This window comes from Pelophylax lessonae (genome assembly GCF_965119305.1).
Source record: "Pelophylax lessonae genome assembly, chromosome: 12".
NCBI lineage: Eukaryota > Metazoa > Chordata > Amphibia > Anura > Ranidae > Pelophylax > Pelophylax lessonae.
In genome coordinates this window covers 56,717,682-56,730,827 of record NC_138779.1, presented here as the reverse complement: position 1 = coordinate 56,730,827, position 13,146 = coordinate 56,717,682, and the positions used below count along the sequence as shown (strand labels likewise).

The window sequence follows — 13,146 nt, the reverse complement described above, 5'->3', positions numbered from 1 at the left end:
CCAGAGAAATCTCTGTATAAAAAAAAAATGGAAATGAAAAATGCAACAAAGACCGAGGACTGTTGAGCAGTTTGAATCCTATAATCAGGCAAGAATGGGACAACATTCCTCTCACAAAACTTGAGCAACTTTTATCACTCCTGGCCACCATATAGAGCAGAAGGGGAGCACAAAAAAGGGGAGTATATGCTGGGGAGTGTGAAACTCACTCAGGACAGGGACTTTTGGAGGGGACTGCAGGCTAGCCTTTTGCCTACTGACTATGGGCCCTGGCTTGTGAGGGAACACTGCTCTTTGTGGGGTCTACACTGGTGGGACCCTTGGAGTAATGTTACTTTGGATTCAAGTCCACATCTCCCCAAGACACACAGACTCTGGTACTCTAGGCCTAGGATCCATGTTAAAGGCCTAGCTGATGTGCGAAGCAGTCCCCTATTGGCAATAGGCAGACTCATGGTAGATGCTAATGCCATCAGCTCAACCACCTGTCTTTCACACATTGTTGATTGTGCTGATTAACTCACCTATTGCCTACCGTGGGGGTGTGTTTACACCTATAACAATGTGCATTATACTTCATAAACTCGATGACAGCAAGTCTGCTAGTTAATTAGCTCAAGTTAAAATAAATCACTGTCATCTATTAGTTGCTTGTGGGAAAATAGAATACTGTTTGTGTTGGTTGTTCCTTAGATATGTTAATTATATTTCTGTACATAATTTCATCTGCATACGATAATGTTATCAGGCACCTAACCTGATGGGGTATATATTCGGTGTGAGTTTGTTCAATAAATGTTCCAGATCTTATACATGCTATTCTCTGATAGTTTTGTATGGGGGCCGCTAGAATATCTGATATCTATGTTCAATACTTAAGGAAGCGGTATTCTGACATACACAAAGCACACAAGCGCAATGTGGGTCGCGGTTAGAAGGGGAGCAAAAAAAAAGGGGATTATTTGCTGCTGGAGAGGACGCAAATAAGTAAGCTTGTTGTTACATAGGCTGAGCTCAGGTTCAGTTTAAGGCCTTGTATACGGGAAATGCGCTATTGTACATTTCCCTGCATTTTTTAGTGCATGTCCAAAATACAGCCACAAAAGTTTATGATCCAGATTTAGATCACCAATCCCAGAGTTGGCATAAAAGGTCAGCAAATCAAGGGTAGAGGAGGGGACCTGAATGAAGACTTAAAGTGTTACTAAACCCACAACAGTAAAATCAGTGTGTATATGCAGTAAAGCATGCTGGTTATATTCACTGTGGAACCTAAGGGGTTAATTCTCTGCACAGTGTAAAAAGGATGTTGGATCTGGTCTTCTCTGATTATCACTTCCTTCTACTGACTCTACTGCTAATTTCCTCATAACAGAGTCTATGGAGTCAGGCTGCACATGCTCAGTTTGGTGTGTATTGCTATAGTTTTTTTTTCTTGGGAGGGTGCACGTGATCAGCACTGTTCAGCAGAGGTTCAGGGGTCCTGCAGTCTCTTAGCACAGTCAGAAAACTCCTTCTACAAGCTTTAACCAGTGCTTGGCTGGACACTGATAGAAGTCACATGACTGCTCTTACTGATAAGAAAAGGCATTTATCAGTTTACAATTACTAAAATAATTGCATTTCCATATTATGTGTACTGTGGAAGACCAGATATAGTGAAAGCAGGGTCCTGGGTTTAGTAACACTTTAATTCTAAATTCAATGAACCTTGATCTGCTGCAGCATTTAATGGCGAGATCACTTCTCCATTAGCAGAAGAAAGGGGGGGGGGGTTCACTATAAAAAGCCATTGTTACCTTTTTTGGTCACAGACTGTCCGGCAATCTCCAAAGTCTTCTTCTCCCGCACGTGTTTATCAAATTCCCATGATAAAGACACCGTATAGCCCGTTATCTGCAAAACCGCCAGTGTAAAGTAAATGTATCCCTCACAAAGCTTAGTATCTATTTTGTTCAGACCTGTTCAAAAGAGAAATGTATGGCATTGCAAACGTACCGGAATATCAGAGTCTTCTTTCACTGTGATTTCCACTGAGTCTTCACCGACATTCTGGATCTTTATGGTGGGCTGTGGCACAACTAAGAGAAACAGTGGATTCAAATATGGCAAATTAGAATGGGTGCCTCCAACCAAAATGCAGCCTCCATACAACCCCATGGTTCTGTAATGCAGGGGTTAGAGAAGATTGCACTTCCTAAGGCTAATGCACACTGGCTTACAAAACGTCTCTTTTCCAGGTGTTTGATGTTTTACTTTTTCAGCCTGTAAAAACACCTCTATGTTAGCCTGTATCTACATGCACGCACAGGAGTTTACAGGTGTATTAGAAAAGGGATGTTTACAGGATGAAAAAAATAAAAATGTCCCTAGAGTAGGGCTTCCCAAACTTTTTTGGGCCGAGACCCACTTCTGAATACAGTCATTTTTCGGGACCCACTTGCTTGTAATTGAATATTGTAAAGCGCTACAGAATTTGTTGGTGCTATATAAATGCATATAATAATAATAATGCATATTTTAAAGAGGGGGATGTTAAATTAAAAATATAAATTTACTACTTTTCAATTTATTATTGAATACACTTAATATATAAATAAATATGTGTTGTTAAGAAACAACATTCAGACCGGAGCCTACCTGTTTATGTCTTGGCAGACGACTTGACTCCGCATGAATATATATGGTTAATTAAAAAAAAAAAACCTCACCAAGAGTATACATGATGAGGAGCTCTATGCTGGTTTTGGTGTCCTGGCTCTTCTCCTTCCGATCCTCTACTGGGGTCACAGAAGCTGCCATGAAGTCCTGACACCGCCGGGCCACCTGGCCCTCCTAAGACACCGAGGCTGCTGTCTCTGCACGCTATAGCTGAGGGAATCCCGCTGGCAGTCTAGCCACCACCGCTGCCGCCAGCGGGACCGAGGAGCTGGCTCTGCACCCCATGAACATATCCTACATAACAGTCCACATACGTACTCACTGATGCAAGTATCCTCCTCACGGGAAATGCAGACCAGCCTCCGTAAACAGCCTGGGTGGGGTCCTGAATCCATCGCGATTTGACTGCTCTGGCTCTCTGTAATTTGGGTGGGCTCGCACAGCACAATTTAAGCGGGCCCGCTCAGTAATTTCTGGCTCAGCGCGACCCACTCAAACGCAGCTCGCGACCCACAAGTGGGTCCCGACCCACAGCTAGGGAACTCCTGCCCGAGAGCATTCCGGAGAGCAGCTTTTGGGAAGAAAAAACGCTTGACATGCGTAAATGCGCTTAAACACTAGACACATTTAGTGTTTGAGCTTTCATGCATTCCAGTGGCGAGAATAAATTACTATTCTGGCAAATGGGATCCATAAATGTTCAAACACTTGACGCATCTAAATGGTTTGCAATATGCGGATTTAGGTGCGTTTTTTTTTTAAAGCTGCTTTCTCCCGCCAGGAGTAAAAGGTGCTCAGAGGAGAAATTCAAATGAAAAGTGTGCATGAGGCCTTAAAAAACTGAATGAACAACAAACTTATTATCCATGGGCGGTACAGTGGCTTTTCTGTTTCAGCAGAGACTTGGTAAGGGTGACAAATAAGCTGGTCAGACATACAGACACAGCATCTAGACTAGATCTTTAGATCCTTTGGGCCCAACATGCAGCATAAATATCAAGCACATTGAGAATCTATTCCGGGTAATGCACTTGCTGAAAATACACTACAGAGTCCCTGTGCTGCAAATCTGAGAAATTACCTTTTTTCGGGTCAGTGGTGATAGTCTTGGTATCGCTCCATTCCCCCATTCCTCTGCTGGTGATGGCAGCAACCTATAAACAAGGCACAAGAAAACTAAGCATTGTGCCAAAAACACTGTGAAATTTCTGTTGTAGGCAGAATCTGGTAGGCTCTTGGTCTCCTGCAGTAAGAGGTAAGGGCCTGGCACAATGCACATACCCAGGTTGGGGGCAGAAGAGACATGTGCCCCAGGCACACAGTTATAATGTAGATCAGGGGATCCCCAGTGGCAGATTTGTACTAGGATGGATTGTGGTGGATTTGTGTTGGGAGGAAGAGGGGAAATGGGAGGTGGTGGCAAAGTATTTGAGTTGGTGGATTGGAAGGGCGGGGGGGGAGGCTAGAGGATCTTTATTTAAAAGGATTTTTTTTGGGGGGGGGGGGGTGGGGTGAGTGGTTGGTGTGGTTTTGTGCTTGCTGGAATGGGAAGAGAATTTATACTGGATGTAGGAATAGAGGCAGATTTGTGCTATTTGATGGTATCTTGTTGGGGGGGTCGTCTGTATTTGTGCTGGGGGGGGGGGGGGGGTGACTCATTTGGTGGGGGAAGAGTATTTATACTAGAGGGGGAAATTTGGGAGGGAGCGCTTCCTGCATAACTCGGAGACACTCAGGAACTGTTGACGTCAGTTCCGGGTGCTCTGAACGCGCGTTAGGTCCGCCCACCCAGCTGATAGTGTCTCCGAGTTCTGCAGTAAGCGCTGGGAGCCACCAGTACTCCCGGACCTCTGGCCGCAGCACTGTGTACTTTACAGCAGTGGCTTTGGAATTGCACCAGACTCCTTAACATTGTAAGTGTAATTATTTTTTTTTACAATTAAACTACTGCTCATATGTTGCTCGTATATCAAGAAAGCGCTCGCAACATTAAAAAAAAAGGCAACATTAAAAAAAAAAAAAAACTTGTTAGTCTTTAGTCTTTCAAAACACTCGTAAACCGCGTTACTCGTAAACCAAGGTTTTACTGTATATGAATACTGGCATTATTTATAAATTGACATTGTTTATTTCCCAATTTATTGTGGATCAGCTCATCATCTCTTTGAAGGTTGGATTTTTATTACGTTTAATTGCTGTATATATAAAATTGGGTACTAAGCAAAAAAGTTGTAATCATGTCTATCAATGCGATTTGCTTCATGTAAAGTCCCATGACCATTTTATTTTCTATTGTGTATGGAGAAAGGCAGACTGATACACCCTACTGCATTAAAGTAAAATCAATGCTCACCCTCATCAGGTAGACGGAGCTGGACTCCTGGAACTGGATATCATAGCATAGGCTCTGCGTACTGTAGGACGTCCAAACCTTGGCAGAGTTCACACTGTACTCTACCTAAAGAGAGGGACAGGCTGTCACTTGAGCGCACTCCAAGATACGTGAACAGGTTTATACTATAGCAGGAAAACAAGTCTGAAATACGATTGTCTGACCTTCCTCATGAGCAGATTTTAGCTATGAGCAGTGCAGGTCTAAAAATGGCTGCGGTGGGTCAATGGGTTTTTATAGCAGATACCGGAAAAAATGAGGCCCAGGAAAACTTACAATGGCAAGACAAAAGCCTTACGGAGATTAAAAAAACAAAAAATGTATACGCTTTTTCTCTTAGGGCTCATGCACAATGCATCTCAAAAAAGCAGCTCCTACAGGCTTTTTTCTGTCTGGAAACTCCCCTCCATGTTATCCAAAGTGTCCATGCACACTATGGCTTTTTCAGGAGTCTACAGGCATATGCTCCTACAGAAAAAAAAAAAAACATGCGTTTTTGAGAGGAGCTTTCGAACAGAAGTGTGCCCAAAAATGCGCGAAAGCATGTGAAAAAGAATGAAAAAAAAAATGCAAAAAATCTCAAAAAAGCACAACAAAAAAAAAAAAAAAAAAAAAAAAGGAAAAATGAGCTGAGGGGAAGGTTTGTGTAAAATGTTTATGCTCAAAAAATCTTAATAGAAACGCACACGCTTCTTCAAGCTGTGTGATGTAACATCCCAAGGGCTAGACAAAGACACTCCTGAGTCCCATACAATCCGGGGTACCTCCCAAAAAGCCAGGGGGTGATCAGAGGCACACTAACAAGGCAGGTGTGAAAGAATTATGTGATCGCAGACTATTGCACAGACATCAAAAGTGCATCCAATAAAACAATTTATAGTATTCAGGTGCAAGCTCAATCATGCCCTCCCACCCCACTTTATTTCTCTTCAAAGATACTTCTGTTCATATAAGTACTTACCACATACTCTCGGATGAGTCCATGGGTGTTTGCAGGGGGAGACCAGCAGGCAGTGATGGTGAAGGGAATATTTTTATTCAACACAAGGTTGAGGTGCTGAGGTGCATCAGGGACTGAATTACAAAAAAAAAAATAAATAAAAAAAAATCACATTCTGCTGAAAAAGAAAAAAGTCTTACCTAAAGTTTAGCCTAAGCTATAAGTGGGTAGAATACATTTTTAATCCATTACCCTCTCGCTGACAGTTGTTTTATCTGCTCCACTCTGACATCGATGTGCCAATGTGGAGGAGGCTGCCAATACTTAATTAATAGAAATGGGCTCGGGCATGTTGGAGGTCCTAGTCCCAACCCACATGCTCGATCCTGCCAGAAAGCCGACACTGCGCACCGCAATTTACAGGCAGTGGGACATTTCCTGGTCTGTGATTAGCCGTGTGAAGTGTCGGCTTCCTGCCGGATCGGGCAGGTGGGTTAAGACTAGGATCCCGAACACGCCTGAGCCCATCTCTATTAGTTAATATCATGCTAGCATGTATGCTGGTCAGTGTGTGTACTTACGCCCCTCAGGAGTCCTCAGGGTGATGAAGTCGTAGCTGTTGTGCACTTTGCGCAGGCACTGCACCTGTACTTTGACTTGATAGGTGGTGTCTGGCTTCAGGATCTTTAACACAAAAGCTGTCTTGTTGCTGTGTGTTTCTACCGTCTTCCATGTGCTCTCCCCTATAACCCTGCACAGACAAAATACATGAGAACTGAAAAAGCAGAGGAAAATGATCAATGGCTGGCTAACTTTCAGAATACATCCCAACTGGGCGTAAGAAAGAAAGCTCTTAAGAAGCCAGTCCAGTCCAAACAGAACTTTCAGTTACTGGGGTTGTCTGGTGAACACAATCTTCTGATGCATTCTTTTACATCTTGCAGGCTTCCTTACACAAATCCCCTCACTCCTCCTATTACAATCTTCATACTCCACACATCTCCACTTTGCATACTAGGATACATCTTCTATACCAGGGGACAGCTACCAGTAGATCGCAGCCATGTGACTGGTAGTGCACGGTCTGGGCTTGCTGCCCCACCATCCCAAAGCATCAGAGTGCAATGCAGAGGGTTACTTGTAAAGTTGGATCTGTAGCAGGGAGCAAGAGCCGCATAAACAATAACTCCTCCCCCACTCCACCTCTCATCCCGGCTAGCGGTCTCCAGAGTGGTGCCAGTAGCAGGAAAGAAGAGATCTTAAGGTCAGTGTGAAGCAAATACACTGGCCACAATAGTATAGGGCGTTCACACTGATGCGTTGTGGTTTACCCACACAGAGGGTGCAGTGCAGTGTACCTGCAGATTTCTTGCACTTAGCCATAGACTTCTTATATCCTGCAGGTTTGGTGGGTGTAGCACCTGCCAGGCATGACCTATTCAAGCTGCCGCTCTGCAACCTTGTGCAGTACTGCAAACAAGGGGTTAAAGCAGGCAGCTATGTGTTGCTTTCTCACCACCTGCTTTAACCCCTTTGACCCCGCAGAAGCATGCAGTTGCAGGGCACTTGCAGAGTGGCCACATTTACTTGAATGGCTCGCGATTGGCAGGCAGTAGCACCCACCAAAAGCAACAGGGGGTTTAACTCCTGCTGTGACATGCGTACACCTTTAGCTGCTGCTTCAGCAGGTAAAGGGGTAGGGATTAGGGGAGGTAAAACCGTGTCTTAATTGTAGGTTTTACCACTTCCCAAACTTTGTGTGAACGAGCCCTAAGGGAGCCGCTGCCGAATGCAACAAAGGGCTCATTCACAAGTTCAGGTGTGGCGGTAGGGATATGTTACTTGATTTAAACTCCATGATTGCCGTGCAATGCACGCGATTGTGATACGGTAGTAAGGCAATCAGATAGAAGGAGGAGACACTGTGCCAGTGATCTTTGACTTCCCCCATGTTCAAGTAGATATTCACCTCTTTAAGGTTGCCTACCCGGTTCTATACTCTGCATCTCAGTTTTGCATACCCCAAAAAACTGTAGTCTTCATACGGTTCTGTACAGTATTTCTACTATACTCCACACTGCTTCACTCTATTGACTATGCTAAACATCCTATTCACCCTATATGCTGTGCTGTACATTTAATCCACTCTATATACTCCCCATCACCACTCAAGCTATTCTCCGGCCAGTACCATCCAGCCTTGCTAGTCTAATTTAGACTTTACAAGCTAATTTAAACTAAAGTTTTCTTGCCTGTATTACCTGTAAAAGACAGAATAAACGCAGGATGCCAGAGGCATCTTCTTTGGTCGAGCCCAGGTCAGGGTTATATTTCCAGAGAAATCAGCTGTCCACTGTAGGTTCTGTACCTTGTATACTACGCTGTCATCTATACAGGAGAAATGCAAGGTCAGCCATTTTGTCTCTTCAATCCACGATTGCCTGCAACTAAAGAGGAGAAAAGGAAAAGCTGCCTACCGGTACAGTTATTCTCATCGCTGCTGTCGGAACAGTCTAGGAAGCCGTCACATCGGTCCGACAGAGGTATGCAGGCCTCGCCGTCTTCACACAGTGTCCCATTCATGCAGGTAGAAGGTCTGTGAGTGGCTGCAAATAAGAAATACGCAAATAGGAAAATGTAGCGGCACAACTTTCTCCCTTCCCATTTTTTGTACACTCAGCCTCCAGATGACACCCTCCCTGCCTCTTGACAACACACACTGGTTCCAGATTATGTCCTCTGTGCCTCCCTGTCCTTTGACCACACACACTATTCCCAGAGGATGTCCTCGCTCGCTGCCTCCCTGTCCTTTGACCCCATACACTGTTCCCAGAGGATGTCCTCGCTCACTGCCTCCCTGTCCTTTGACCCCATACACTATCCCCAGAGGATGTCCTTTCTGCCTCCCTGTCTCTCAACAACACCCACTGGTCCCAAATGGTTTCCTCTTTGCCTCCCTGTCCTTTGACCACACACACTGGCCCCAGAGGATGTCCTCTCTGTGCTTTGTCCCAACAAAACGCACACTAAATGCTTGTGTCCTCTTTGTCTCGCTGTCCCTTGACAGCATACAAAATAAATCAAAATTATATTCTCTCTGCCTCCATGTCCCTTGACCTAAAACGATAGCCCCAGGTCATGTCCTCTCTGCACCTTTGCCCAACATGCAATGCTGGCCCCATATAACACCCTCCATGCCTTCATGTACCTTGACCCAACATACACACTCTAGTTCAATATGATGTCCTCTCTGCTTCCCTGTACCTTGAAAAACACACATTGAACCCCAATGACATGCTCTCTTCTTCTCAGTTCCATGAACACACACACAAGGCCCATAGCATTTCCTGATTTCCTGTATCTTGACCCAACACTGGCTTCTTATGACATTTTCTCTCCCTCTCTGTATCTTGACGGACTGCACCTGAGCTGGCCCCATATGACCTCCTCTCTGCCTCCCTGTATATAAAACAAATTTATAGTCGACCATTAATTGTCGCCTATATACCCAGTATAAAGGTTTAAGGCCCCACAAGTCACCACTCTTTGTCCCCTATCACCCAAAAGCATCAGTTGGCCTCTTTAGACTTATGGAACAACAGTCTGAGCTACTGAATGGATCAGTCTGAAGTGGACCTATCATTCAAACTTCACATTAATTAAAAAGGTGCAGTTTAGACTGTTGTATCCACTGAGGGAAGGAAACCCCTCAGGCCCTCCACTATGACAGAGTAGTGGCAGCTGATTCCCGCCAAGGCAGGGAACTAGATAGATTCCCCTTAGAGGTTGTGCTGGGGGACCTGTCACCAGGATCTGCAGAAGAAGGAAGACAGAAATCCATAGACGAAAACAAAAAAAAAAAAAAACTGGAAATGAGCAGCAAAAAAATTCTAGGTGTTAACTCCCAAGACCTAGGCTAGTTGTGATTTGCGGATGGGGGGTTTGGCCACCAGCAGGGACAGCCCCAAAGGGGGGGGGGCTTGCTTTTCGCTTCTGTACCTAGCATCCTATTTCTGCTGGTGGCTTAATAATCCAGTGGTCAGATTCTAAAAAACTGGCTGCGTTCTTCAATGAACAGAAGAGAAAGTACCTATGTAATTATTGCCATAAATTACAAAAAAATTTGCTTAAACCAAAGCCTTAGGCAAGGATGGTCTAGTGGGTGCTTCTGGTCATTAAATGCTGCAGGAAACACCCTTAACTATGGAGACCCTTGCAGTGAGACAAGATGATCAGCAAGGCACAGCTATTGTGCAGCACCGCTAAGCAGGAATTTATCATGTGCTTTTAATGGGGAAAGCAGCTTCTTCAGCATTGCTATATACTTCCAAGTTTTGGTTCTCTTAAGGCCCGTACACACGTACCGATCGTCGGCATACAAACGTCGGTGGACGAAGGATCTGCCGATTGTACGCGTGTTAGTATGGTGCCTCCGACAGATGTCTGCGCACAATCCGCGGACAAAAGTCTTTCGTGCAAACATGAAAATATTTGTATGCCGACACCAGAACGGACGATTGTTCGCCTGTCAGTACACAATTCGGCCGACAGACCGCAGATTTGCAAGACTGGGCATGCTCAGAAAATAGAAAACACAGGGAAAGTTAACCATTACATGACATCACTTCTGCAGTCGGCGGACAAAATTCTTGTGCTGTCCTTGTGCTGTCTTTGCACTTTTCAGCAGACACCGACATCCCGGGGAGAAAAGAGGAACATTTGTAAGCCGACCATCGGTACGTGTGTACGGGGCTTTACAGAGAAGAGTAGTACAGAACTATACAGAGGCACATTGGTCGAGCAGTGTGGCTTACAATAAATTCACAAAAATAAGCAACTGATATTCTGCTTTTGTTCAAAAACATAGCAATGAGGCCACCTCTTACAAATGTTCATGCAATGGCGGGAGACCCATGACTTACGGCAGCGAAGCTCATCTGTTCCATCTTGGCAATCTCTGAAACCGTCACACTGCTTCCACTTGGGTATACAGTACTTTGACTTCTGGCACTCAAACTGAAAGAGGTTGCAGCGGCCATGGGATGTGGTGGTGGGCACTGTGGAGTTCACTGTTTGATGGAGCAAGGATATACATCAGCCTTGATATTATATATACATTTTTATTAAGATATCAACAAGGAGAATTCTAGAACCAACAGAAGCACCTACCCCTGCCAAACCCAAACTATTTTTTTTGTGATGCCTGAAATTTAAATTTTCCTGCAGCTTCCCATGAAGTTTCAAGCCATGTCTATTAGAGAATTACCATGCTGAAATGTGGGCATAGCAAACACTGGATGGAGTCTGGCTGCACCTATTTCTGCAGTACTCTGCTTAAAAACTGCACCAGAATACGTTTGCACCCTGAAGTTTACACCAGAAACCAGTCTTGGATGGGCAATTCTTTTCATGGTGTCAGAATGTTGGTGGTTGTATACCTTAACGGGAATGGATGGGAGGGGAAGAAAAGCAGAAGGGGGGCATAGAATTAAACCTGAGCGGATGGTCGCTATAAAAGTCACAAATTAGTGCAGCTCTGCATTAACCGATATTTAATTAACCACTTAAGGACCGGGCCTATTTCTGACACTTGTTGTTTACAAGTTAAAATCAGATTTTTTTGCTAGAAAACGACTTAGAACCCCCAAACATTATATATTTTTTTTAGCAGAGACCCTAGAGAATAAAATGGAGATTGTTGCAATATTTATCACACCGTAATTGCGCAGCGGTCTTCCAAACGCATTAAAAAATAAGAAAACTGTAACGTTAGCCCAATATTTTTCTATAATTTGAAAGGTAATGTTACACCGAGTAATTAGATACCCCACATGTCATGCTTCAAAATTGCGCACACTCGTGGAATGGCGACAAACATTGGTACTTAAAAATCCCCATAGGCGACATTTTAAAAATTTCTACAGGTTACCAGCTTAGGGTTACAGAGAAGGTCTAGGGCTCAAATTATTGCGGCGATACCTCACGTGTGGTTTGAACACCGTTTACATATGTGGGCGGGACTTGCGTATGCGTTCGCTTCTGCGTTCGAGCTAATGGGGACAGGGCGCTCTTATTTTTTTTTCCTATTTATTTTATCTTTACACAGTTGTTTTTAAAAAAAAAAAAAAAATGCTCATTTTTATTCCTATTACAAGGAATGTAAACATCCCTTGTAATAGAAATAAGCATGACAGGACCTCTTTATTGTGAGATCTCGGGTCAAAAAGACCTCACATCTACACTAAAAAAGAAAAAAAAAAAGTAATTTTTCCATGATGAAAAAAAATTGTTTTATTAAATCCGTTGCTGCGGTCCTCCAAGACCATAGAGTCGAGTGGGGACCATCTTGCCCTCACTCGACTTCCTGCCTGTGAGGAGCATGGACAAGACCGGTTTCCCCGCTGCCGGCGGGCCTGGTAAGCGAGGTAAATGATCGGTTTTGGGGCACACCTCTCCCGCCGCACTGTAAGGGTGATCCCGCGGCGAATCCACCACTGGGACCACCCTTAGGTGAAAGAGCACCGCCCGCAGATTAAAAAAATACCAGGGTTATGGCAGCTATCTGCTGCCATAACCCCGGTATTTAACGTCAAAGTACCGACATAAATCGGCGGTGGGTCATCCGGAAGTGGTTAAATATGTTTTTAAATGCAAGCAGTGTGAGTTTATGAATTTAACTTGATCTACTATAGAGAATGAAAGGAGAAAATAAAAGTTATTTAAAAATTTTGCTTTCGCAATCAAGCTTTTGCTTGATTGTATTAAAGACATCCATTAATATTATGATTACATTACTTTAGCAGAAAATTTTTATACCAGTTGTGGGGCAACCCTCCTCATCAGATCCATGGATGCAATCCTTGTAGCCATCACACACCCAGGTGTTCATGATGCAGACCCCATTGTCGCAGCGGAAATGGTTGGCGGGACACGTGGAAGGTCTCACAGTTGTCTGTGGAATACTCTCTATAAAAACCAAACATTTCTACATCAGGATAAACAGATACTTATAATATACTATGTGGATGTAATGTGGTGCTTTTGCATGATAAAAAAATCGTAGGTAGAATAAGAGTAAACACGGCGTAAAGTTAAAGCTTGAATGGGACCTTCAATGCTGCAGAAATATTTCTGTACCCCTCCCTAGATCTTT

At 44.0% G+C, this 13,146-nt stretch overlaps 1 protein-coding gene across 1 annotated transcript in view; it reads right to left on the bottom strand.

Moving 5' to 3' along the window:
• The window catches only part of SORL1 (sortilin related receptor 1), a 161,899-nt gene that overhangs the window by 21,801 nt on the left and 126,952 nt on the right, over positions 1 to 13,146 (bottom strand). The window contains exons 31-40 of the mRNA XM_082273653.1: positions 12,810 to 12,959; positions 10,916 to 11,062; positions 8,471 to 8,599; positions 8,255 to 8,381; positions 6,575 to 6,744; positions 6,015 to 6,127; positions 5,015 to 5,119; positions 3,743 to 3,815; positions 1,999 to 2,081; positions 1,800 to 1,896 (exon numbers count right to left, since the gene is read on the bottom strand). Coding sequence (XP_082129779.1) covers positions 1,800 to 1,896; positions 1,999 to 2,081; positions 3,743 to 3,815; positions 5,015 to 5,119; positions 6,015 to 6,127; positions 6,575 to 6,744; positions 8,255 to 8,381; positions 8,471 to 8,599; positions 10,916 to 11,062; positions 12,810 to 12,959 — 1,194 coding nt within the window. The remainder of the gene's footprint in view (positions 1 to 1,799; positions 1,897 to 1,998; positions 2,082 to 3,742; positions 3,816 to 5,014; positions 5,120 to 6,014; positions 6,128 to 6,574; positions 6,745 to 8,254; positions 8,382 to 8,470; positions 8,600 to 10,915; positions 11,063 to 12,809; positions 12,960 to 13,146) is intronic.